At 47.5% G+C, this 21,901-nt stretch overlaps 3 protein-coding genes across 4 annotated transcripts in view; 1 reads left to right on the plus strand and 2 right to left on the minus strand.

Annotated features, from left to right (window-relative positions):
* Nucleotide 1: 1 nt before the first annotated feature.
* CCT4 (chaperonin containing TCP1 subunit 4) lies at nt 2-6,356 on the minus strand. The gene is made up of 14 exons (XM_051792660.1): nt 6,133-6,356; nt 5,705-5,757; nt 5,356-5,445; nt 4,504-4,612; nt 3,792-3,934; nt 3,326-3,447; nt 3,107-3,239; nt 2,615-2,754; nt 2,284-2,380; nt 1,863-1,973; nt 1,468-1,598; nt 1,147-1,381; nt 502-615; nt 2-209 (listed from the first exon to the last, which is right to left on the minus strand). Exons 1-14 carry the CDS (start codon nt 6,248-6,250, stop codon nt 192-194), a joined length of 1,614 nt encoding a protein of 537 aa, XP_051648620.1. The 5' UTR covers nt 6,251-6,356; the 3' UTR covers nt 2-191.
* Nucleotides 6,357-6,509: 153 nt separating this feature from the next.
* The window catches only part of BMP2 (bone morphogenetic protein 2), a 217,232-nt gene continuing 201,840 nt past the window's right edge, over nt 6,510-21,901 (plus strand). For both annotated transcript variants that reach the window (XM_051793066.1, XM_051793067.1), the window contains exons 1-2: nt 6,510-7,030; nt 10,186-10,958. The gene's annotated coding sequence lies outside the window, so the exon portion shown is untranslated. The remainder of the gene's footprint in view (nt 7,031-10,185; nt 10,959-21,901) is intronic.
* LRRN4 (leucine rich repeat neuronal 4) lies at nt 12,854-21,226 on the minus strand. Its single transcript, XM_051793060.1, has 5 exons — nt 21,037-21,226; nt 18,893-19,616; nt 17,509-17,713; nt 16,816-16,953; nt 12,854-15,724 (listed from the first exon to the last, which is right to left on the minus strand). Exons 2-5 carry the CDS (start codon nt 19,578-19,580, stop codon nt 14,065-14,067), a joined length of 2,691 nt encoding a protein of 896 aa, XP_051649020.1. The 5' UTR covers nt 19,581-19,616; nt 21,037-21,226; the 3' UTR covers nt 12,854-14,064.

The raw sequence follows: 21,901 nt of genomic DNA on the forward strand, positions 1-21,901 counted from the left end.
GTGGGCTACTGTGTGTTTATTGATAAACAGCATTTCCTTTTCAAAAACAAACTGTTTTTTTAAGTTAACCTGATCAAAGTACACAAGTCTCAGTGGAGTTTAAGACAATTCACACAGGCGCTTTTGGTGAGGAAACCGTATTCCAGGTTCCAGGGCAGGAGCCCTCGGGCACAGTCCCTCCTCTGCTCAGCTCAGCCTCGAGTGTTCACCTGCAAAGAGTTCACACAGTCAGGCATAAGAAATCACAGGATACATCACAATTACTTATTTGCTTAAAGATCTTGGGGGTTGGTGGCTCTAATTCCTTGCTTTAAGGTGCAGTATGTATAAAGCGGTTTTGTCCCAACTGCTGTTACTAAAGGGCCAAATGGTCTTAAGTAGCACATAAACAGAGAATGCTACACAGTAATTGTATTTTGAAGCACAGCAAGTTAATGCCATGAACTATCCTGGTGCTTGTGAAGGAAAGATGAACCAAAACACGAGGCCAACACTACTCACCACATCATCGATCTTGAGAATGCTGCGCACGGTCTCTGTCGCCAGAGTCAGCGCGCTCAGAGACACCAGCAGGGGCTGCACAACCAGCTCCTCCAGGATGTTGGAAATGCCACCCTGTGGGAACAAGGAGCCTTTAGTTTGTGCAAGTCAGACTACACTTAGATTTAGCACAGGTTTTTTTAGCAGAATCCTGAGGACAGTCAATTCCTAGACTCTCACAGGGCTTGTCCTCCTCTATTTTCAACAGGAGTGTTACAGAACACATCTCTCCCCAAGCACTTGACATACCCTGTCAAAATTAGCCAAGAGAAAAGCTCAACAGTGACAACTGAAAAGAAGCTGGGCTGTGGTGCTACTCCTAACACATGAGCACCTTCCACTGCAGATCATACTGATGGATGATTCTAAATGGATCTACTGTTGTAGCTGAAATGCTTTTGTAGAGACACAGGATGTTTCTTGTCCTGTGGGTAAGGTTTATATAATATCTCCTGTTACCAGTGCTCAGGGTGAGCTGTTTGTTGAGGGAAACTGTAGTTTCCCTCGATGCTAATTTTAGGGAGACTGTTATGAGACAAGAACTTGCCCTCTCACTAGTCCAGCCCTACGGCGAAGCATTTTCCAGGTGTCATAACTCCTTCTTACCTTCCTGACGTTAATGCCAGCTGTTTTCTCTCCTTGGGCATGTCTGTTCCTCAGCTCTGTCACTGTGGAAATAGGGTTGAGCCCTGCATTCTCAGCCAGGGTGGAGGGGATCACCTCCAGGGCATCCCCGTAGGCACGGACGCAGTAGGAGTCCATGCCCTTCAGGGTCCGGGCGTACTCGTTGAGCCGCAGCGCCAGCTCGATCTCTGGGGCTCCTCCTCCTGCAATCAGAGCTCTGGGGGCAGAAAGGAACACCAAACCTCATCACAATCAAGCTTTGTGTGTTACTAACTCACCACATGAACCAAATGGTGTCGTTACCTTTTCTTAACTAAGCATCTTATGACACACAGGGCGTCGTGAATGGAGCGCTCGGCTTCCTCCAGGACGAGTTTGTTGGATCCACGGACCACGATGCTCACAGTTTTTCCAGGGTTTGTGCAGCCTGTAATCTAAAACATAAAACCAAATACTAAGACTTGGGGGGAGAAAAGGTTCTGGACAAAAAGACACTTCCATCAGTGTTTTCAAGTTCTGTAACAGCACTGATGTCTGGCCAAGCAAAACCATGGCACTGCCCAAGCTGGTGCTACTCAGAGCTTAGAAGCAGGTAGTTAAATGTAATAAATTCAGTAATAAAAGCCATTAAAGTTATCAACTGTTATTCAAATAGCTGGCAGATGTTAAGCTGTATTAACATTCTGTCCCTCACTCACCTTTATTAGTTTCCCAGAACCGTTCAGGTTGACCTCCTCTGCCAGCTCAGCAGAGCCCAGCATGTCAGGGGTGAACTGGTCAATGTGAGCCACAGGCTTAGTTCCAATTGTCTGAAAAAATAATGGGGAAAAAAAATTAATCCAGAGGCTGACTGCAGAGTCAGCAAGTACCCTGCATGTTGTTCTTCTGCTTATTACAGTAAAACAGAGTGTCAGGGCTGTGGCTTTTACATCCGTCCTGAATCCTTCTAAAAGTGTGGCTGCTCGACAGAATGGGAATGGTTTTTAGGGAAATGGATGTTTTTGCATTATAGTCAAAACATGAAGCTTGAGAAAGTGTCATAATAAACTGGCCCTGGCTGGGCAGTTAGTTTTGGGATAGATTTTAAACACTGCTACTAATTTATATAACCCACTTTACCTTGCATATAAACTCAATGTCTTCTCTTTCAATGTCTTTGACCACCATGATCTTAACTTTGTTCAGAAAATGGAGGGCCAGGTCACTGAGAGCATCCCTGAGAACGAGAGGGAAGAAATCAGGCCACAGTGCTCAAATTCCTTCAGAGTACAAAGTAAGGATGTCATGGAACTCAAAACAGAGACAATGAGAGTGCTTTCTAAAGGTACAGTCACTGTTACTCTGCCAAGTGTGACTGTTACTATTTGGCTTAATTTTTCCAGGTTTTCCAAACAATTCAAATTGTTCCCTGAAACACAGACAGAAAGCCACCAATTTGGTATTAACATACCTAAGAATAGACTTCTGAATTAGCAGGACATTGCACCCAGCCTTCTTTATCTGCTTCACCAAATTCAGAATATAGGCTCGCTCTTCACGCAGGACTCTGTCCATTTGAGCATAATCAGAAACAACTATCTGGTTGTCCATCTATTTAAGAATAGAAAATAAAAGAGAAAAGCAACTATGAGCACCTGCTGACTTAAAAAGCAAGTGTCCAATCATTCCATGTTCTTTAATTTAGCACCCTGTGATTCAAAGCCAACAAGCACAACAGGAAAATACATCTTATTAGAAATGGTTCAGTATTTCTTATAATTTTAAACAATTTTGGGTTTTCATACCAACTGTAAGTTTTTTTAAGACCCAGCAGACCTTCCCTCTAGCTGTGGCACAGAGCTGACATCACAGCATCTTAAAAAACCACGTGTCACCATAACATTTGCATCTCCCAAGTAAGTCCCAGAGCACGAGGTTTCTCTCTAGCCCCAGTCTGACTTACATCTGTCTTTGGAGCTGACAAGCAGAACTGGATGAGGCCAATTTTGGCTTTTTCCACTCTGGTCACGCCGGTATTTGCCACTTTCTGAGTCAGGACCAGTCCTTCAACCAGTTCACAATCATCGATTGTGCCTCTGGAAACAAACACAAGCCATGACTGGAGCTCTGGAAAGCTGATTTCAGAGGGATAAAATTTATCCAATTACAAGCTGTTTCTTACCCCAACTTCTTAACAATTTTAATATCTCTGAGGTCCACGCTGTTGGCTGTAGTTGGGTCAATCACCTTCATCACGGCGTCCACGCTCATTGGAGAAAGCAAACTGGAATACTGACACACAACCTAAGGGATTTGATAATGAAGAGAGATTTAACACTGAGAAACAGCAATTTCCAAACAATGTTGTCATTGCACTTCAGTGTTTGACTCTGGAATTTTGAATCAAAGCTTGTTTTCCCTCCCTGCCCACCCAGTGTCTCAACAAGGCATTTTCCTGACGGCTGCTCCAAGGACCTGGAAATCCCAAAGACAACTGGATTTCTCTTTCTTAGAAAGGCTCTTAAAGTGAGACTTCTGAGCCTGGATTTACGATGTTCAGGGTACTGTTAGTAAGGGAAGAGCAGCACAGTGGGAAAAGCTGGAAGGCCTGGCTTGGCTGGAGGTTCCCAGCCCAGGAGCTGCCGTACCTTTGAGTTCAGCGAAGTCGTTGCACTGTTGAGCAAAGTCTCCCTGTCACTGAGCTCCACTGGCTGGGCCATGTTGGTCAGCACCTCAATACCCTTATCCAAAGCTTTCTGGAATGACTCCGAAATGATGGTGGGGTGAATTCCTGTGCATAAAGAAAGAAAGGCTCTCGGGCAGTTCATGCTTTCAAACCAATGGTTCTTTCTTTTTTTTCTTCTTTTTTCCATTTGAAAATTCAAAAGACTCAGATCAGAATAAATGGAAGAAGATTCAGCAATATGTTCTTCACAGGTGCATGACCTCCCTTATTACTTTCCACCATTAAAACAGAAGGTAAAAGCTGTAACATTCCAAATAATTTGTCCTCACGGACAATTCCTGCCATGCCTGACATCTCACAAACACCTTCCCCAAGTTCCCTTTGCCCTTGGCAATCTCAAAACTGCTGCTGTTCAAGTGATGCCTGTGAGGAGCCTGACAGGGATTTTATTTCAGATTTTATAGTCAGATTTTCTCACAGTTCAGTAGGAAGCTCCTCAATTTCCCTGGAGTGGGATGCACCCTTTATCTTTTCAACTGAGAACAGCTACTTTAAGTCTTTGTCAGACACAAGTTGACAGAAGACTTTACTACTTGCATATTAAATATATATATAAATATATATATGAATATATACATGAATATATATATATATATATATGAATATATATTTACCTTTTTGAAGGAGTCTGGAACAGGCATCCAAAAGAGCTCCAGCAATGACAACAACAGATGTTGTGCCATCACCAGCTTCAATATCTTGTGCTTTGGACAGCTCTACCAACTAAAGGAGAAATTATGACAGAAGTTTATATATATATATATATAATATATATAATATATATATATTCCTGCTTACTTGCAAACACAATAATAAAAAATGAGATATTCAGGAACACAGCAATACTGAAATTAACTTTGATATTAGCTTGAATCATGTCTCTTTTTAATTTGAAGTTAATTTGAAGTGTGCACCTTCTGCAATTTCCATCCCACACTTGTACCCCCTGTTTGGCTGAAATAAAACTGTGGTCAAATAAATCACTTAGAGAAGCAAAGTTTTTTGCTATCCAACAGGTTCATCTTTTCCTTCCCTGGAGGAGGGTCACAGGAAGCTCATTTCCACCTCCAACCACAATCAGATCCAAGAGAAATACACTGAACATCCCAAAGGACCAGGGTGCTGCATCCTCAGACCACCTGAACACAACTCATTCCCTTTTCTCATTCCCTTCTGTCCCTGGGATTTGGGACAGGACTTTTCTTTCTTAGATGAAGGTTTGGGTTGGGTTTTTAATGTCTTAAAACACGCCCAGAGGGATTATGCCCAAGGGACACTGGGTAAGAAATAAGGACTCGTAACTCCCCAGCACATCTTACAAGCAAAATAAATGTTCCCTGAGCACAGTGCACAAAGCTTCCTCTCTGTCACCAGCGGGTAATGCTCCTCAAATCCATGTTTTCTCATCCCAGAAACTGAGCTGTGGCACAAATCATTGTCCCAGCCGTGGCAAAGGAACCACTCACCATTTTGGCTGCGGGGTGCAGGACCTGCATCTGCTTCAGGATAGTGGCCCCATCGTTAGTGATTGTCACATCTCCTTTAGCATCCTGGATCTGGGAAGGAAGGGGAGAGGCACAGCTCTGATCAGCAGACCTTTAATTTGAGACTCAACACCAAGTGTTCTCCCTGACAGCTTCATTTCCCAAACCCAGATGTGCATTTAGTTCCTTCTTTCCCTTAAATAACTGAAACCTGGGAAAAACTTAAGGCAAAAAGTGGCATACTATATAGGACATGTTGGATTTATGATACCTTCACTAAGCTTAATGTTTTTAAAATGGGAAAAAATTTCGGAAAAAATTAAGAGCATACCATTTTATCCATTCCCTTTGGTCCAAGACTTGTTCTAATCGCATCGGCAACAGCTGGGAAGAGAAGAAAACGTTTGCGAGCTCATCTAAAGAACTACAAACACTCCAGCACTTAAATGTGCCTTCTAAATATAAACTACTAAGCAGTTTCCAGATATACTAAATGATTTCAAATAATGGAATGACGTAAAACGCTGCAATATCAGTACTGAGTTACGCAGATCTTTCTTTTAAACAATTAATATCTGATGGTCTGATCGCAGCCATTTTAAACCTGAGAGATAACAAAGAAACGTGATGCACCCCGTAATCGCTGGGGGAATCGTGTCAGTGCCGGGTATCGCATCCCCCCTCCACCTCCAGCCTAAAAACATGGAATTCCAGCTCCCAGGGATAGGGCCACGCGGTTCTCCACCCCCCCACACACACCTTTGCCGGCCGCGATGTTGCTGAAGCGGATCTGGGCGGGCTTGTCGCGGTCCTGGTAGGCGCCCTTGGCCCTGTTGGCGGCCCCGGCGGGGGCCCTGCCGGGCGCGCTCTCGGGCATGGCCGGGATGTGGGGATAAGCCGGGAATCAGCGCGGGACGGGCCCGCCGGGACGGGCACACCGGGATCCTTCCAGAACGGGGGCCTTCCGCGCTGCCGCCGCCTGAGGGTGCCCGTCGCGCGCCTGCGCGCTGCCCGCGCCGGCAGGAAACTCCTCCCTCCTCCTGCCGGCCGGCGAACGCCGCGGACGCCTATGGAGGAGCCGGGCGCGCGCGCGCGCGAGGGGAGGGGAGAAGGAGGGTCCTTCGGAGGGTTTTTCCCGCCCTGGCGGGGGCGGGGCTGGCGCGCGCCGCGCTGAGGGGGCGCCGCCGCTGGGGGGCGTCAGGGAGCGCGTCCATCGGGATCGTCCTGAGGGGACGCGGGGAATGGAGGGAGGGATGGGACAGAACAGGACAGGACGGGGCTCTAGAGCCCCAGGGATCCCGCCATCATCGAACCGGGGCACTGAGGGACGAATGGTGTGGGATGGAGGCCCGGGGGATCTCGCCGTCGTCCCCTCAGGGAGCCGGGGAAGGCGGGATGGACGGTGTGGGATGAGTCCTACAGCCCGGTCATCCCCTCAGGGAGCCGGGACACTGAGGGGTGGATGGTGTGGGCTGGGGCTCTACAGCCCGGGGAAGTTCACTGTGTTACAAGAAAATATACGCTGTTTCTGTTCTTTTCCTGTAGCTCAAGCCAGTCTCGCTTCACTCGCGACAAAGCTGCTGCTTAAACCCCTTTTTGGCAACGGGTTCTGTGAAAGATAAAACGAAACCAGGTGCTCAAAACCTACCCAGAACAGGTGGGCTGGCACAGCAGGTCCCGGAGTTAGGAGGGAAAAGCTGCAAGATGCCACAGGGAGACAAATAAAAGGGAATGGCTGGGGCTGCCTGGCCCTGGGTCAGAACAGGACGGGCATAGAGCTACACCCACATTCCCGGGTTTATGTGGCACCAATATTAAGGGGTTTGTAACAGTTATACCTCTTAGGATGATCTTGCCTCAACTACAGTATTGCCGTAAGAGACACAAACATGACGTGGTTTAGATGCAAAGCACACACTTGAAACCACACAGCGAATTCATTTTGTTCAAAGTAAGACAGCAGTTCAAAAAAGAGCTCTGACTGAAAGAAAAGTGTCCATGTAATACCTAAACACTATAATTTTTATGGCATATCTCTGACTGAGTATGAAAAGTCAGGGTTTAAAGTGCTCCTGTGTAGGGACAATTATCCAAGAAATGTGTCCCTGCGCCAGCAAGGTGCTGCTAATGTCAGATGCTGGATGAAGGATGGGAGCTCTTGAGGTTGTTTTCCCTTTCTAAGTGTATCAGGAGCTCATTGCAAGTGAAACACACCCTTATGGTGAGCAATTTTCTTGTGCCAGCAGCAGCTTTGTACCGTGAGATGTCAAAATAAAGCCTTGGTACAGTTGTCAGAACAAAAAAAAAAAGAATAGAGGGGGAAAAAAAGATTCCACAGTCACGTGATTTCATCACCTCTCATTTTTAGCAGTTGCTTTTGATTTTTATTTTTCTGGGTTTATGCACCGCTGAAACACGGGTGACTGAGAGGAGGTTTTGGAAGTGAATGGTGTTTGCCTTTGAATATTCAATTTTTAACAGGCAGGGAAGAAAACAGTTGTAAGTGTAAAGGTAGAGAGAGGTCCATCCTCACATGGGGGAAAGGTTTCCTAGTAATAGTCTTGATTTATATCACCTGCATATAAATCTGGATTTTTGTCACCTCCAAAACCATCAGAAACACATCCTAAATGGCTGAAATCGCTGGGAACTCTGACCCTGCTCTTTAATTCCACCAAGCACTGATGGCAACAGCACCAAATCCTGCATATTTAACAGTAATGCAACGTTATAGCTGGAATCAGCAGAGAGCCAAAGACCTGACAGGAAAACACAGCCAGGTTTGTGTTGTTCCCAGCAGTTGTCACGTGCTGCTCAGTGTTGTCCCAGGGTCAGGGGCGAGTATTTCCCGGGATTTCGAAGGAAATGCAGGTTACATCTGATGCTGTCACAGCCACCCTGTTACACAGCTCTGTGCTTGGCTAAACCAGCCCCTCTGGTGTTGGGAATCATTTGGGGTCAAGGTTTGTTCCGTTGCTGGGTGGAGCCTGGGTTTTGAGTTGGTCTGTAGGGAGCTGCTGAGCTAAGTTTAGGGCTGCTGTGGTTAGTGGCTCCCTTCTTCCTGACAATTTTGGTCTGGCAGGGTTCCTTCCCTGGAGCTGGGCTTCAGGCAGAGGGAGGGTTTCATCAGCCAGCAGGTTTGTGCTGGATTTAAGATGACTTTTCTGGCTCATTTAATGGGTTTTGTCACCCACTGTCAGTCCATCTGCCTCACTCTGTGTCCAACAGAAACCCCCTGCTGTGGTTTCATTTGATCTCGGGTCCTTGCAGGTGTGAAGGTGGCATTGGCTGGAGGCTGATCCAGAGCAGGCTCTGGGTTTTGTCTCTTGGTGCCACAAACAAGTCATAAAAATAGCTTGTTGCCTGCTACCTGTAATTTAGACGAGCAGACACGAGGGGCTATCAAGCTGTTGAGTTTTGTTTAGGGCTCTGGCTACTTCTTGTTTTTTTGCTCCATTCTGTGTGAAACAGAGATTATTTTTCTTTTTACTTGCATGTATTTAGGGGCAGCCTTATGGTTATCCTTCTTCCTGCAGTGTCCCGTTGTCCCATGTCCTTCAAATAGGACTTGGACCTGATTTTGACTAAATGTGGAAGAAACTCTGCCTGCTCTGGCTTTGTGTGAACAGGCAGCTGCACAGAGGAGAGGTTTTTAGTGAAAGGCACACTGAGGACAGAGCTCAGTCCTCTGGGATATTTGTTGCTGCCACGATGTCCCTGTGGCTTTCCAAGTTTTATTTTACTCAGGCAGAGGCAACAAAACACTACCAGTGGTGGTGATGACAGCAGAAGGAATGACTGCCAAAAAGAGGGTGACATCATTTCACCTCATGGCCTTAGATAAGATATTAACTACCATTCCTTAATCATGCTCTGATAAGAGCAAGTGCCTTCCAAACATTTAATAAGCATAATACTCGTGCCTTCCCAGCACAAAATATTTAACACAGCAAGGATACTTTAGTTTTTTCAAAGAAGAAGAAAGTCTCAGCCTAGTACTGAGTGTGTGATATTTTTTTTCCCTCTTTGTGGAGCTTCATTCCAGAAGTTATGGCTGCTGAGCCCTGCAGGAGCTGCCAGTCCTGCACAGCAGGGATAGCTGCATCACTGCTTCCACCTCCTGGAAGAGACAGTGAACGAGGGATTCTGGGGTTTATGGGTTTTCTTGGCATTCTTTTACTCGATTTCTTCTGATTTTTCCTTCCTTGCTCTTAAGAAAAAAAAGTACATTTTTTTCCTTATCAGTGGCAAGTTGGCAGAGAAATTCCTGGTCCTAAGGCTACAAAAAGAATTAGAGGCAGGGACAGACAAGCTACTGAGTAACAGTTTGTGGGACTGGGACTGCTGCTGCTGCTAATTTTCAGCACTTCTGCCCTCTCTCCCTTCCCGTGTGAGTAGGGAAGGACACGCAGGTGCACAGAGGAGAGCACACGAGTAGTACAAATGAGCCTTGCTCTGTAGGGTGGAGTGCTGCGGTGAAAGGATGAGTATTTCCATGTGGGAGAGTACCTGGGGAGATGATTCCACCCTCTCCCTCTAGATGCCAGCAGAACATTAGCCTTGCTGTAAGGGATTGCTTCCTGAACGTATTTCAGAATGTTATTATTGTTATTTGTTGTGCTGCTTGATTACTCTTCAGAGAGGTTGGGATTACCTTTGTAATATATTGTCCTGCTGCAGAACAAACTGCATCCTTTGCAGAGCAGAGAGAAGAAAAAGCACCAGGAGTTTAAACATGTTCTTTTATGAATATCTCTGTCTGCAAACACAAAACATGTTCTCACCTGTGATAAATATTTCTGTATTTCACAGGTAAAGAGGAAATCAGAGGCTTCTTGGCAAGCAAGATCCTGAGCCCTCGGAGCAATCCTGAGTGTGGTGGTTTGGCTTGTGCATCCTTCCATGAAAGGCTGATGGAGCTGGGAGCACTGTGGGCTTCCTGCCTTGGACTGCATCATCTCCCAGCTGGCCCTTTTAATGCCTGTCACCCCTCTGGTCTGGGACAGCTCTCCAAAGCAGGCTCCCTTCTGTCCCTGAGGAGGATCAGGATCAGGCTGCAGCACTTGGTGCTGCTGTTCTGCACTTTCCCACCCACCTGCTCACAGGGCTCTCAGGGACTGCAGCTCTGAATGACTTTTCGGCATCAGCACTGAAAATGGGGTGGTCCCTCTCTGTTCCCTCACAGCCAGCAAGGGGTCTGGCCCTTGGAGAGCTCCTTTTCTTCCCTGTGTGGAGGCCTTTTCAGGGATCAGCTCCTTTTCCCGGAGTGTTTCTGCTGGGAGACTCCATGAGACTCAGTGACTGCTGTTGGAGACAGAGCAGTGCTCACTTCTGCCCTGACACCCTGGGGATCCCCCATGGACACCATTGGCTGTTGTGGACTTGCTTTGCTTGGACTTGGTTCTTTGGAAAGAAGAAAAACACTGACAACTGAATGGAGAAGGATCTTGATGAGACTTTCTTCTTAGGAAGAAAAGCCAGAAAAAACCCTACACAGGCTGTCCAAAGAATGCACTGAAATGCTCCCTGCGCTTCCAAGTGATCTTCCCCTCACACAGACACAGGACAAGTGGAGCTGCAGAACAGTAAGTGGAATATTAATTATATTTTTTAATGGGTTGGCTTTTTATATTGCTTTTGTTTGAGAGGTGTGTGGGTTACCCCAGTCGTGCTGGCAAAGGTCGATGTGTTTGAAGCTGGAGGTACAAACCGTTTGCTGTTGGGTGCGAGGGGGAAGAGGGGGAGGAACAACCGGGCGGAGCAAAGCTGGGAGTTTCCTAGTTTGTGTTTGTGTGTGTGGGTGGGAAAGTTTCTGTTCGGCCCCTTGGTTGTTCTCACTGCTCCAGTCCCCAACAGCGCTGTGGGAGTTCACTCCACTGCTAGGAGTATTGGAAATGCTGGAAATATCCAAACTGGTTATGAGTCGTGTTTACAAGGACAGCTCTGGGGTTTGAGGTTGGGAGGGGGGATGACATTTTTTTTTCTGCAGTTGTGCTTGGATTTTGCAGAAACCAGAAAATGGGCTTCAAGATAACTTTGCCCTATTGATTAAAATATTGCTTGTTGTATTTTTATTTCTAAATCAGTAGATGCAGCTACAATAAGATGCCTAGAGGGGATGATGTGGTGATTGAGTTTTTCTAGAAGTTTACATCCTTTTTAAGAACTAGCAATAGCAGTGCTTCCAAAGAAAGGTTTATACTTGAATACTTACTTTGAAAATGTTGTGACTTACTCAAATGAGAGTTGCTCTTTTGAATAATAGTTATTTTGCCTGTTCTTGAGCTGCAGCAGCTCTTTACAGGACACAGGAGTTCTGGGTGGGAATACAGGAAGGATTCTTTTTATCCAAGCTGGAATTTTTCAAGTACAGCAGAACAAAGCCATAAGCTTTTGTAACTTAAAAATTATTTCAGAGTGTCTATGTAATTTAACCAAGTAAGACTTCTTGTAGCTTAGCACAAATATCAGGAAAAAGTGAAGAGAAATCAGTTGTGACAAACCCAAATCTCACAATGGGAAAGGTTCAAGAGACTGAAGTTGGTGTGAGGTTGCACTTCCAGGTGGTGTCAGGTTGGAGTGTGCCCTGGTCACTGATCCTCAGGGAAGTCAAATTCTGGTGCTTTGTGGCTTTCTGGCTCAGTGATTATGAGCTGCAGTGTGGTAAAGGGTAATTAGATGTGTCCTCTCAAATTTCATTTTAAACAATGTCCTCTTGCTTTGGACTAACTCTCAGTTAAGTTGAAACAATCTTTATTTTCAGTTGCAGTGTCTATTTTTTTTGTCCTCCCCCAGGGTTAATCTTCAAGACAATATAAATTGCTATTCACAAATCTCTTATTTTGCTCCACTTTGTTTCTGTTTCTGGTAAACCCAAATACCCCAGCCAAGGTCTCTGTGTTGTACAAACACAAGGGAATATATGATCTCTGCCCCAGTTTGGGAAAATGAGTCTTTGACTCATTTGCTCACTTCAGATGAAATAATGACTATCATCTGTGCCTGCTCGCTAGTCCTTCCAGGAAATGCAGGGAAAATCAGCCCAGAAATAAATATGAAAACCCCAGTCCAAACAAAGACAAGTCTGAACTACCAGAGTGTGAAAATAAAAGAGATTTTCAAAGTGAAAGGTGACTCCATCCTTCTCCATTTGCATTTCCCTTCTATTGTGAGTTTGAGTCACGGGGCTCAGCCAAGCTCAGGAGACACACACAGCAGGAATCCGTGTCATTGCCAGTGCCACAAACTCCCATGAAAGGGCTGCAAGCCTGCAGTGGTGAGGATGGCAGAGCCACCTTCTGCACAGGCAAAATGAAAGCTCCTAGGACATGGGAGAACACAAATTTACCATCATAAAAACCATTTCTTTACTAAATGCTGAAAGTTTCTTCCAAAACAACAAAAGGAGTTAATTTCTCAGGCTAAACGTTATAGGTGGTAAAGACAACACCAAGATCCAAGTCTTTAACAAAGAACCAGAACTCAGCTCTGTAGCTTTTATTTCTGTTAATACTGAAAGCATTAAAAAAGAACAGAACAGAGAGTCTCTTGCACTGCACAGCAGGTCTGGGGGGACTTTACACAGTGTCTGTACAGCAGCAGGTTTATGTTCCCATAAACCTCTGGGGAAGTATCTGACTGGGACAAATGCCTCCCCTTCCACAAACATCTCTCTGAATTTTAACAGCAAGCTCAAAGCTGGGATTGTCAGCATCTCTTACTATCGCTGTAGCAGAAAGTAGCACCCAAAAATTAATCTGGAGGATGTCTGCAGAACTCTCTGCTGCCAGGGGATGGGATTTCGGTTTTTCAAGTCTCAGCAACACACACATTAAATTGTTTCATTACTCATCTTTTTGCCTCTATGAGGTAAATCAGCTGCTAAATCTGGGGATGGCATGGATTACTGGGATGGAACAACCATCTCTACTTAAAATCCATTGGGAAACAAATGTTACCGTGCTCCCCTTACCACTTCTTGGGTCAGTGCTGTACTGCAAACCCCCACTGCCTGGGAACTGCTTGTGGAAGCACTTGGGAGACTCCAACATCACACAAAGACAAGACAAAACAATGATCCCTGCCCGAAGGATCCTGCACAGTCCTTTTTACATTTAATCTTTGTTTCTTTTTCCTGAACTGAAGTGAGGCCGAGCAGCTGCAGCCTCTGGAGTTGCTTAATGGAGTTAGAGCTGCACAGCACCTTGTCACCGAGCCCACTCACTCCTTCCAGTAACACTCCCTTTTTGGATAATGCCTTTAAAAAATTGAACCCCCAGCTTCCCTCTGTGAATAAAAGCAGAGTGTGTCACGCTCAGCTAGATGCACCTTGGATCATGGCTCTCAGCTGATTGTGTCCATGAGACACTGGAGGCAGACAGCTGGCCAGGGAGCCTCTCACTGTGTGAAATTCATGCCACTCTATTTGTAGGTGATTATAAAAACAGCTTTTCAAGGTTAGTGTCCAGCTTTGCTGCTGCTTAACACATGAACCACAGTCCAGAGGCTTTTATCTGGTTGATACCTTCATTATTAGTTTTTCTTTCTGGTGGTTTGCTCTCCCTTAGAAACAGGAGGGTTATGAAATCTGGTTGTTCATAGTTTTGTTGAAAGATGCTTTGAGAGTCTCCCAAAAACGTACCAAGGTGATGGAAACAGTGAGCTCTGAATGTGCAAAACAGTAACCCAGAGCTAATTACTGGTTTGTATTTTTAGTGGATAATCGAAGGCCGGGTTCTTGTAGGAGACCAAGTGTGTACCATACTGCTCACTGTGAGGCTTCTTACATGCCTTACACAGACATGCAGACAAAACAATCGTGGTAATGAGAAAGAATCCACTTGCTGCAGACAGAGCAACAAAGACAGACTTGTAGCTGGGTTTTGTTTTAAATCTGGTGCACGAATTACCTGGAATTTCCTGACCTGTTATCTGGCTTGACCCGGCTTTGTTCGAAGCTGTCACGCAAATGTTGTAAGTGGTGTATGGTGACAGATTATACAGAGTGTACTGCCTGGCTGTGGGATAAATATTATCCATGACAAACTGCCTGTCCTCGTTGCCTTGGGCAAGGAGCAGCAGCTCATAGGTGTGAACAACCGAATTTGGGGCGCACCAGTGAATCAGGGCAGAGCTGTCTGTAACTTCGGTCACCTCGCTGAGCCTCGGCGGGTCTGGAACCTCATCCTCCGTCGACATGCCCGGGCATAAACACTGGGACACGCTCTGGAGTTCACTGCACGGCTTCTGGAGGTGCCTGCAGGGGTTGTAGTCACAGGAGATGTGTCCCACTTGCACTGGGGTTTCCTTCGGCTGTTCATCGTAGTCGTAGTAGTCGACATAGTGTGCCGGCGGCCTGGTGGGAGCGGGCTTTGAGTTCAGCTCTGGGGGGCTCGGCTGTGGGGTACCCTGGGGGGTGCCCTCCCCACCAGGGCTGGCAAACGAGTGACCAGAATGGTCAGTGGTGTTGGGGGTTCCTGTTCCTCCAGCAGAATAACGACTGGTGGTCTGGCTGGACGGACCTTCCTGGGGAGACTTTGTGTTGGTTGTTCTGAGCTCTCCCTTGGGCTGCTCTGTTCCTGTTTGACTCGTGGAGCCAAACTGAGCAAAGAGCTCTTTGAGGAAAACCGGGAAGGAGGTTACGGACGTGAAGGAAGGGGGATTGCTTGTGGATTCAGGAACTGCCTCCTCCTGGTGGGAGGAACTGTTGGCCTTTGTGAGCATCAGCTCTGGCTTCGTTGGGCGCAGAGCCGTGCTCATTGCATCCCTCTGGATCAGGGAGCTGGTATAAGTGTCTCTGGTCAGCATTGGACTGGCTGTTGTGCTCATTGCATCCCTCTGGATCAGGGAGCTGGTATAAGTGTCTCTGGTCAGCATTGGACTGGCTGTTGTGCTCATTGCATCCCTCTGGATCAGGGAGCTGGTAGAAGTGTCTTTGGTCAGCATTGGACTGGCTGTTGTGCTCATTGCATCCCTCTGGATCAGGGAGCTGGTAGAAGTGTCTCTGGTTAGCGTTGGGCTGGCTGTGGCACTCATTAAATCCCCCAGGATCAGGGAGCTGGTAGAAGTGTCTTTGGTGAGCATTGGGCTGGCTGTGGCACTCATTAAATCCCCCAGGATCAGGGAGCTGGTGTAAGTGTCTCTGGAGAGCAGAGCCCAGTCTGTTGTTACCGCAGCAGTGGCATCGTAACTGGTAAAGCTGAGAGCATCATGATCAGGAGAGGGTGTGTCTGAATGGGGCAGTGTGACATTGCTGCTCCCAGACTGGCATTTACTGTAGAGCTCTTGCAGTGAAACAGGTGTTGAAGGTCTGCCCCCATCTTCCTGGGATGTGCAGAAAGTCTCCCCAACCCTGCAGAGGGGACAAGACAGAATAGTCAAGATCCATAAGAACATTGCAGGCTCCTTAGGCTGCTTGGACTGCAACTGGCAACCTGCTGTCAAAGTCAGTCTTTATCTTAGTGAGGACAAACCTAGACCAAAGTTAAGTTGTCTTAATGATAGTCCTGTGTTTGGCAGATGGCTCTCCACGGCACTGGCTGTGGAATTCAGCTCACTGGGATTCTGGTTTTGTAAGGTGCAGGAATATCTTTTCCCCAGGAGGAAACATCCTTTGGTACAAGGGCTGTGAACCTTATCAAGAGTTCAAGGCAACTTGTCCCAAAGGGTCAGACTGTAATGCCACACTAAGAGGTGAACAATGCAGAGGGATGTAACAGGATCCTCAGGATCCTGAAACCAGCTGGTTTAGGCAGCTGGAGGTGAGATGACGTGGGATGCACTTTTAGATGACTAAGAGTTCTTTCTTTACTCAGACATTGAAGTTTTGGTAAAGAATGCAACTGCTAAGCCCATCCCGATGACAAACTATCTAATTTTAACACTCTACTTCCCTGCCGTCTCAGAGATTTGATGACAAATCTTCTCGGTGGTCTTTCAAAACCAAGGGAGATCATTTACATGCAAAGCACTTCTTTTAACTACAGCTTATCTTAATTAGTCCATAGAACTGTAGGAGAGCATGAAAACAATAGGTGAGAAATGGTGCTATTTGCAAGGGGTTTTGTTGACTGCCCGTGCTCAGTTTTGGGAATGGCAGGGTAAGGAGGGAATAATTTGCTAAAGATCTTGCATAGTCTTCCAGTTCCTGCTCCCAGTGCTGGCCCACCAAGCCAGCTTATTTTTTATCTCCAGCTAATAGAGAAATGTGGTCTGAAATAGAAAGAAAATGTTATTCTCACCTTAAAGTAGAATTCACACCTAATAATACTTTATGCTTTGTTCCTGAAGGAGACCTTATTTTGCATTTCTACCTCTTGTGAAAGGGAAGAACACACAAGGAGTTTGAATAACTTAGATGGTAGGGAATGTCTTCTCCCCAGACCACTTACACATTGAAGCTGTTTCTGAGGAGCAATATTTCATCTCCTCGAACTCACTTACTTTTGCAGCACAACTCTCTTGGGCTTGGAGAGCAGCCAGGAGAGCTGGCAATCACAGAGCAGAGGGTTTCCAGAGAGGTTGATGGTGATGCCATCCGAGGAGTTGGTGTCCCAAGGATTAAAGGAGCTGAGGTTACAGCTGCAAGATGACAAATGCAATAATTAGCAAACACTAAGTTATCTTCCAAGGACTGAAGTGTGCTCAGTACCCAGGGTGTGTAAGGCACAAAGCAGTATTCCCAGTTCCCTTGGCAGTAGCCAGTTACTAAAATCACCATCCTGCCCTTTCCGTGCTCAGAAGATGCTCTCTTCTGTCTTAGACATAGTGAGGGATAGAATCCAGTGGGATTTTTTGCTTTAAATGGGTTTATTTTCCTTAAACTGGTTCCTAGAGCACAGCCAGTGCTCTAATGTTTGTTCTCTGACGTGCTTGTAACCTGGGCCTATATTATAGAAATCTTGCTCGGTGCTATTTTGATAAGTCACTTTCAGACTTTTGTTTCTCTTTAGTATTTCGGGTGTGTGACATACCAAGAGCTGTTACCTCGAGAATAAGGACTAGACCATTGCTTTTACTAATTCTAAACAAGGAACTATGCTAACCTCTCACACTGAAAGTGGGATGGACAGGATTTTTGTCTGCTTCCAAGATGCAGGTTTAATGTGAGGGAGAACAAAAAAGAAACCAACTCACTTCTCAAAGGAGAGATGGCTCAGATGAGGAGCACTGTCAAACATCTCTGTCCTCACAAAACCCAGGGAAGGGGAGTCCTGGCAGTGCAGCTCTTGGAGACCAGGCATGGACTTCACAAAGTCAGTGTTGAGGCTTCTTAATCGTGGCATCTTTGTCAGGTGAAGGGATCTGAGGTTGGGCAAGTCTCTGGTCCACTCTGGTTGAACTGAAGCAGAAAAACATTTACACCTGTTACGTAAACAGAGCATTCCTGTGGGTTTCTGCCTAGAAAAAGGGTTTGAATTCCTAGATATGAAGTATCTCTGTCGTCCTCTGCAGCTGCTCTCTTTGGGAAAGGAATAGAGCAAAAATCAATACAGCAGTGCATAAACACCCATGCAGCTGTAACTTTGTAATATGTGTGATTTTTAATATGTAAAACAGGGCAGAGAAAAATAAGGGAAGATAGAAGGGCAGTAAAGCTGGTAAGAGATATGGAATAGCTTTCTTTTTAGGTGAGATTAAATGAACAAGGATTTCTCTGCTCAGGGAAGTGGTGGAAATTAGAGATGTCTACAAAGCCCTGACCCGGTGCAAGAAAGGCAAATAACTTCTCATTTCTCCTAGCACAGGAAAAACAGCCCAGAGGCATGAAAGTAAAAGAATGAGTCTGGTACAAAAGGTCCTCTCCATCCCATGACTGAATTGAGTAACTCACTGCTCACAGGAGGGATTAGGCAAATTAATGGAGGAAATGTGGTGGTGTATCAGTTAAATGGGAGCTGCAGTGACACCTCTGGCTTGAGGAGCCCCCAGGGCCCTGGCTCTGCCCCAGGCTGAGGGCAGCTGGGCAAGGCATCGAACATCTGTGTGCCTCAGCACCTCAGTTAGAAACTGGGGCTGGTAAGAGGGAAAAAACTATCCTGTAAACTGCTCAGGGCAGGGATTGTCTCCCTGTGTGGAAGTATCAGGCTGTGGCTGACACAGAAAGCCTCTCTCTGTGCTCCCTCACTGCAGAGGTACAAAGCAGAGTAGCTGTGGGGACAAAGAAAGATTTCAGCAGCCTGTCTGGAAAGAGAAATTAATTTCCTCCTCTGTGTCCCAAAACTAATCCCAGGGCTGACAGCAGGATGACTGTCAGTAGCAGACAGTGGAATTAGGATGGAGGGGGGTGACTATGCTGGGACAAACAGCCCTGTCTCGTGGTGTCTGGTCTCTGCCCTTCCCTTGGTCTGTGTGACAGTGCCCTGCACTCTTGGACCAGCTGTTTGCAGCTTGTGTGAGGTGTTCCCCCTCCACCCCGGGCTGGGTCAGGATGGGAGCCATCATCCCATCATCCAGCAAGGCTCCTGCTCCCCCAGCCTGACCAAACCCCGTGTTTACAGTGGGAAATCCAGAAACTTACTTTTCTCAAGGAAAGTCCCGCTCAGATCAAGCACATGGATGGAGTTTCCAGGCCTGTCCGTGGCCTCCCTGGGAGCTGTGCTGATGGCAAAAGCAGATTCCCTAATCCCTCTGCTGTCCTCCTGCCCCAGCAGTGTCGCAGAGAGGTTCAACATCTGCAGCTGAGGGGAGCAGGAAAAAGCCAGCGGCTGGATTTCCAGCAGTGGGTTTCCAGCCAAGGACAACCACCTCAGGTTGGGCAGGGCAGAGCTGTGGCAGGGTGGCACAGACGACAGCTTGTTAAAGCTCAAGTCCAGCTTGAGGAGGCTGCTGAGGGCTTCAGGTCCCCACGAGACTGCCCAGAGGTGGTTGTGCCTCAGCGAGAGGACGCGCAGCCGCTGCAGGTTCGCGATCTCCGAGCCGTTCACCTCTTCCAAGAGGTTGTTGCTGAGATCCAAGGTCTCCAGGGCCTCCGGAAGGCAGACGGGGAAAGCTGTCAGGCTGCTGTTGGTCAGCTGCAGGGTGATCCAGGTCCTGTTCTTCCGATCCTCACAGGACATGCTGGTGAGATTAACGTTCTCCCAAGGGTCTTCCTGAGCCAGCTGGAAAAAGGTGGTGACATCCCTGGATGCTGCAGGCTCTGCTCTGCTCACCGGGCCAGCCGCGGTGCTCCCCACCAGCAGAGAGAGGACGAGCAAGCCTGGAAACATCCTTCTCCGAAGTGACTTGCAATCAATTTCCAAGATCTGTTTGGGTTTTGTTTCCGGATGGGTGGGAAAACAAAACATCAACGTTAAGAGCTAAATTAAAATCCCTCCAGGCAACTACAAGCACTTTAAAAGTGAAACATTTTTTAAATGCTTTCCTTTTACATCCGAGCAGTGATAAGTGATAATTATTACCTCTTCCGTAATTAAGCCTAAGTAAACATGAACCCTTGGGGACAGAAGTATCACACACTCGTAGTCTAAGTGTGCCTACAGTTTTTCATGGAGGAAGCGACCAAGCTGTATCCCACACCAGTACCCTCAGTGCAGCAGGCTGTCCTGCTGCAGTGTCCAGTCTGGCCAGCCCAGTGGGAAGTTTTCCAACGGGGCGATGCCCAAGCAACAGGGCAGGTGTGCCCGTGGCAAGGGATTGTTCTCTGGGAGGCTGCCTGTGCAAAGCAAGTGTATGGATCCAAGGGCTGGGGAGGGCTGTCAGTCTCTAAAGGACAGGAGCCCAAACTGGGCTGGGTTGCAGTGGAGTGGGCAGGTAAAAGTGCGTTTCCTGTGTTAGGAAGGGCTTTCCTTCCCTTAGCAGGAGTTGGGACAGCAAAGCCCCGGGGCTTGTTGGGCTCTGCCAGGGCGGTGCTGCCCGTTCCGAGTGACAGCCACGGGGGGACCCCGCAGGCACTTCGGGGCTCCCGAGCAGCCGGCACTGCTGACAGACTGCACAGCCCAGCTGCTGGGAAAAGGATGCACTGGGAATGCAAATCCTGAACCACATTTCAGTGGAAGCGGTCAGAAACTGAGTGCGCTCCTGGACCAGGGCCCCAAAGGCCTGGGCGCCAAGAAACATTCAGTGTTCCAGTTGCATCTGAGCTCCCTCCTCCTCCCGCCCCAGCTTTGTCTTTGTCATTTAAAAGAGAAACAAAAAGTCCTAAATGACTTGTGAAAGGCCCCGCAGGTAATCTGTGTCACTGGAGAAAATTAAGCCCAGCCCTAAACTAATGCTTTTCTTACTGAGCTGTCTTTTGCTCTGCCAGGCATCAAAGTGATCATTCCTCATCCAAAAACATATTACGTAGGGAGGTGACCGAATCCTCACGTAGTATGGAATATCTCAGACTTATTCCAAATTTTAATAGCTACTTGCTGTTCCCTGAATGGTGCCAGGTCTTGCCCGGACTGTTATCCTTTGCTGCCGTCCCATGTTTGAAGGAGGGATAAGCAAAAGAGTACATCCTGGACCACCAAAATAGTGTATTTTTGTTGCCTGCGTCCTTTTTGTCAGACGGAACCGTGACAGAGCCAAGCAGCCTCACGGCTTCCCGGTCACCGGAGCCGCTGGATCCCGTGCTCCGCAGCACGTGGCAGGGAGAGGATGGGAGGAATTGGACCGCTGGATTCCAGTCTTGGATTTAATCTTAGTCCCTGCCTCTAAACCGCATCCGCCTGCACGTACCTGTCCCAAAGTCCCGCTGCCTCGTGTCTCCGCTCCGAGCGGCTCCGACTGCCCGGCCTTGGTTTTATACACTTGGGTGACTCAGCCGAGAGCGTGAAATGCCTCTTTTCTGTTCCCAGCCTTCCCTGCTCGCGGCTCTGCCCACAAGCTCAGGCGAGGTTTGTTCCAGGCTCGCTCCCCCGCATCCAGCTTTCCCCTCGCCTAGAGAGGGGGCGGCTCCAGGCAACTTTCCCTGCTCCTTTGGCCCTGGCGGGAGCGGGGTGGGAGGGCTCTTGTTTCCCAACGCTCAGGCAGGGCTGCTCCTGTCCGTCTTTGTCTCAGAGGCGGGGGGTAAAGGAAAAAGATCAGTGTCAGTAGTCCCAACTCTCACATCTCCCCCTGACAAGGGGGGAGGGAGGGGAATTGTTGTGTCCCTTTGTTGGCAGGTCAGGATGATGTAAAGCTGAGGCTCTGTCTGCTGACACGGGCTTTGGTCTCTCTCTAGGCGCCAATAAAGGGCTTCAAGTGTTTAAATTTCTCTCTAAGACTCTTGCTCCTGGGAGTAAATCCCAGAAATGTTCGTGCAGGACAAATGACTTTTCTAAGGAGGCCCTTAGGGAATGTCAGAAGTGAAACCCTCACCTGCTCCTCCCGCAGAGAGGAATTCTCTGTGCCGATGGAGAGGGTGGGCAGCATCTCAGCCCGTGGGACAGCCTTGGGAGGCCTCTCCCCCCGCTGGGCGAGGGTTGTGTTCCCTGCTCTGCATCTGTGTTCCACATGGCTTGGGAGAATTCCCTTCCCGTTACTTATCTCGTCCTTTGCTGGAAAAGTGGGATTGAAAACGTGAACCATCTCCCACCAAGGGACCTGCCCTGAGCTGGGTCTG

The sequence above is a fragment of the Manacus candei genome, unplaced genomic scaffold (assembly GCF_025592945.1).
Source record: "Manacus candei isolate 608988 ecotype Guabito, Panama unplaced genomic scaffold, ASM2559294v1 h1tg000035l, whole genome shotgun sequence".
In the NCBI taxonomy this organism is placed as follows: domain Eukaryota; kingdom Metazoa; phylum Chordata; class Aves; order Passeriformes; family Pipridae; genus Manacus; species Manacus candei.

Excerpts from the sequence above, each read along its gene's own strand:
- CCT4 (XM_051792660.1), bottom strand. The coding sequence starts at position 6,250 with ATGCCCGAGAGCGCGCCCGGCAGGGCCCCCGCCGGGGCCGCCAACAGG. Across the intron at positions 5,758-6,132 it reads CAACATCGCGGCCGGCAAAG|CTGTTGCCGATGCGATTAGA; the intron begins GTGTGTGTGGGG and ends TTCTCTTCCCAG. Across the intron at positions 2,755-3,106 it reads TGTCAGCTCCAAAGACAGAT|ATGGACAACCAGATAGTTGT; the intron begins GTAAGTCAGACT and ends ATTCTTAAATAG.
- LRRN4 (XM_051793060.1), bottom strand. The coding sequence starts at position 19,580 with ATGTTTCCAGGCTTGCTCGTCCTCTCTCTGCTGGTGGGGAGCACCGCG. Across the intron at positions 17,714-18,892 it reads CGGGACTTTCCTTGAGAAAA|TTCAACCAGAGTGGACCAGA; the intron begins GTAAGTTTCTGG and ends TTTCTGCTTCAG. Across the intron at positions 16,954-17,508 it reads AGCCATCTCTCCTTTGAGAA|CTGTAACCTCAGCTCCTTTA; the intron begins GTGAGTTGGTTT and ends GTCATCTTGCAG.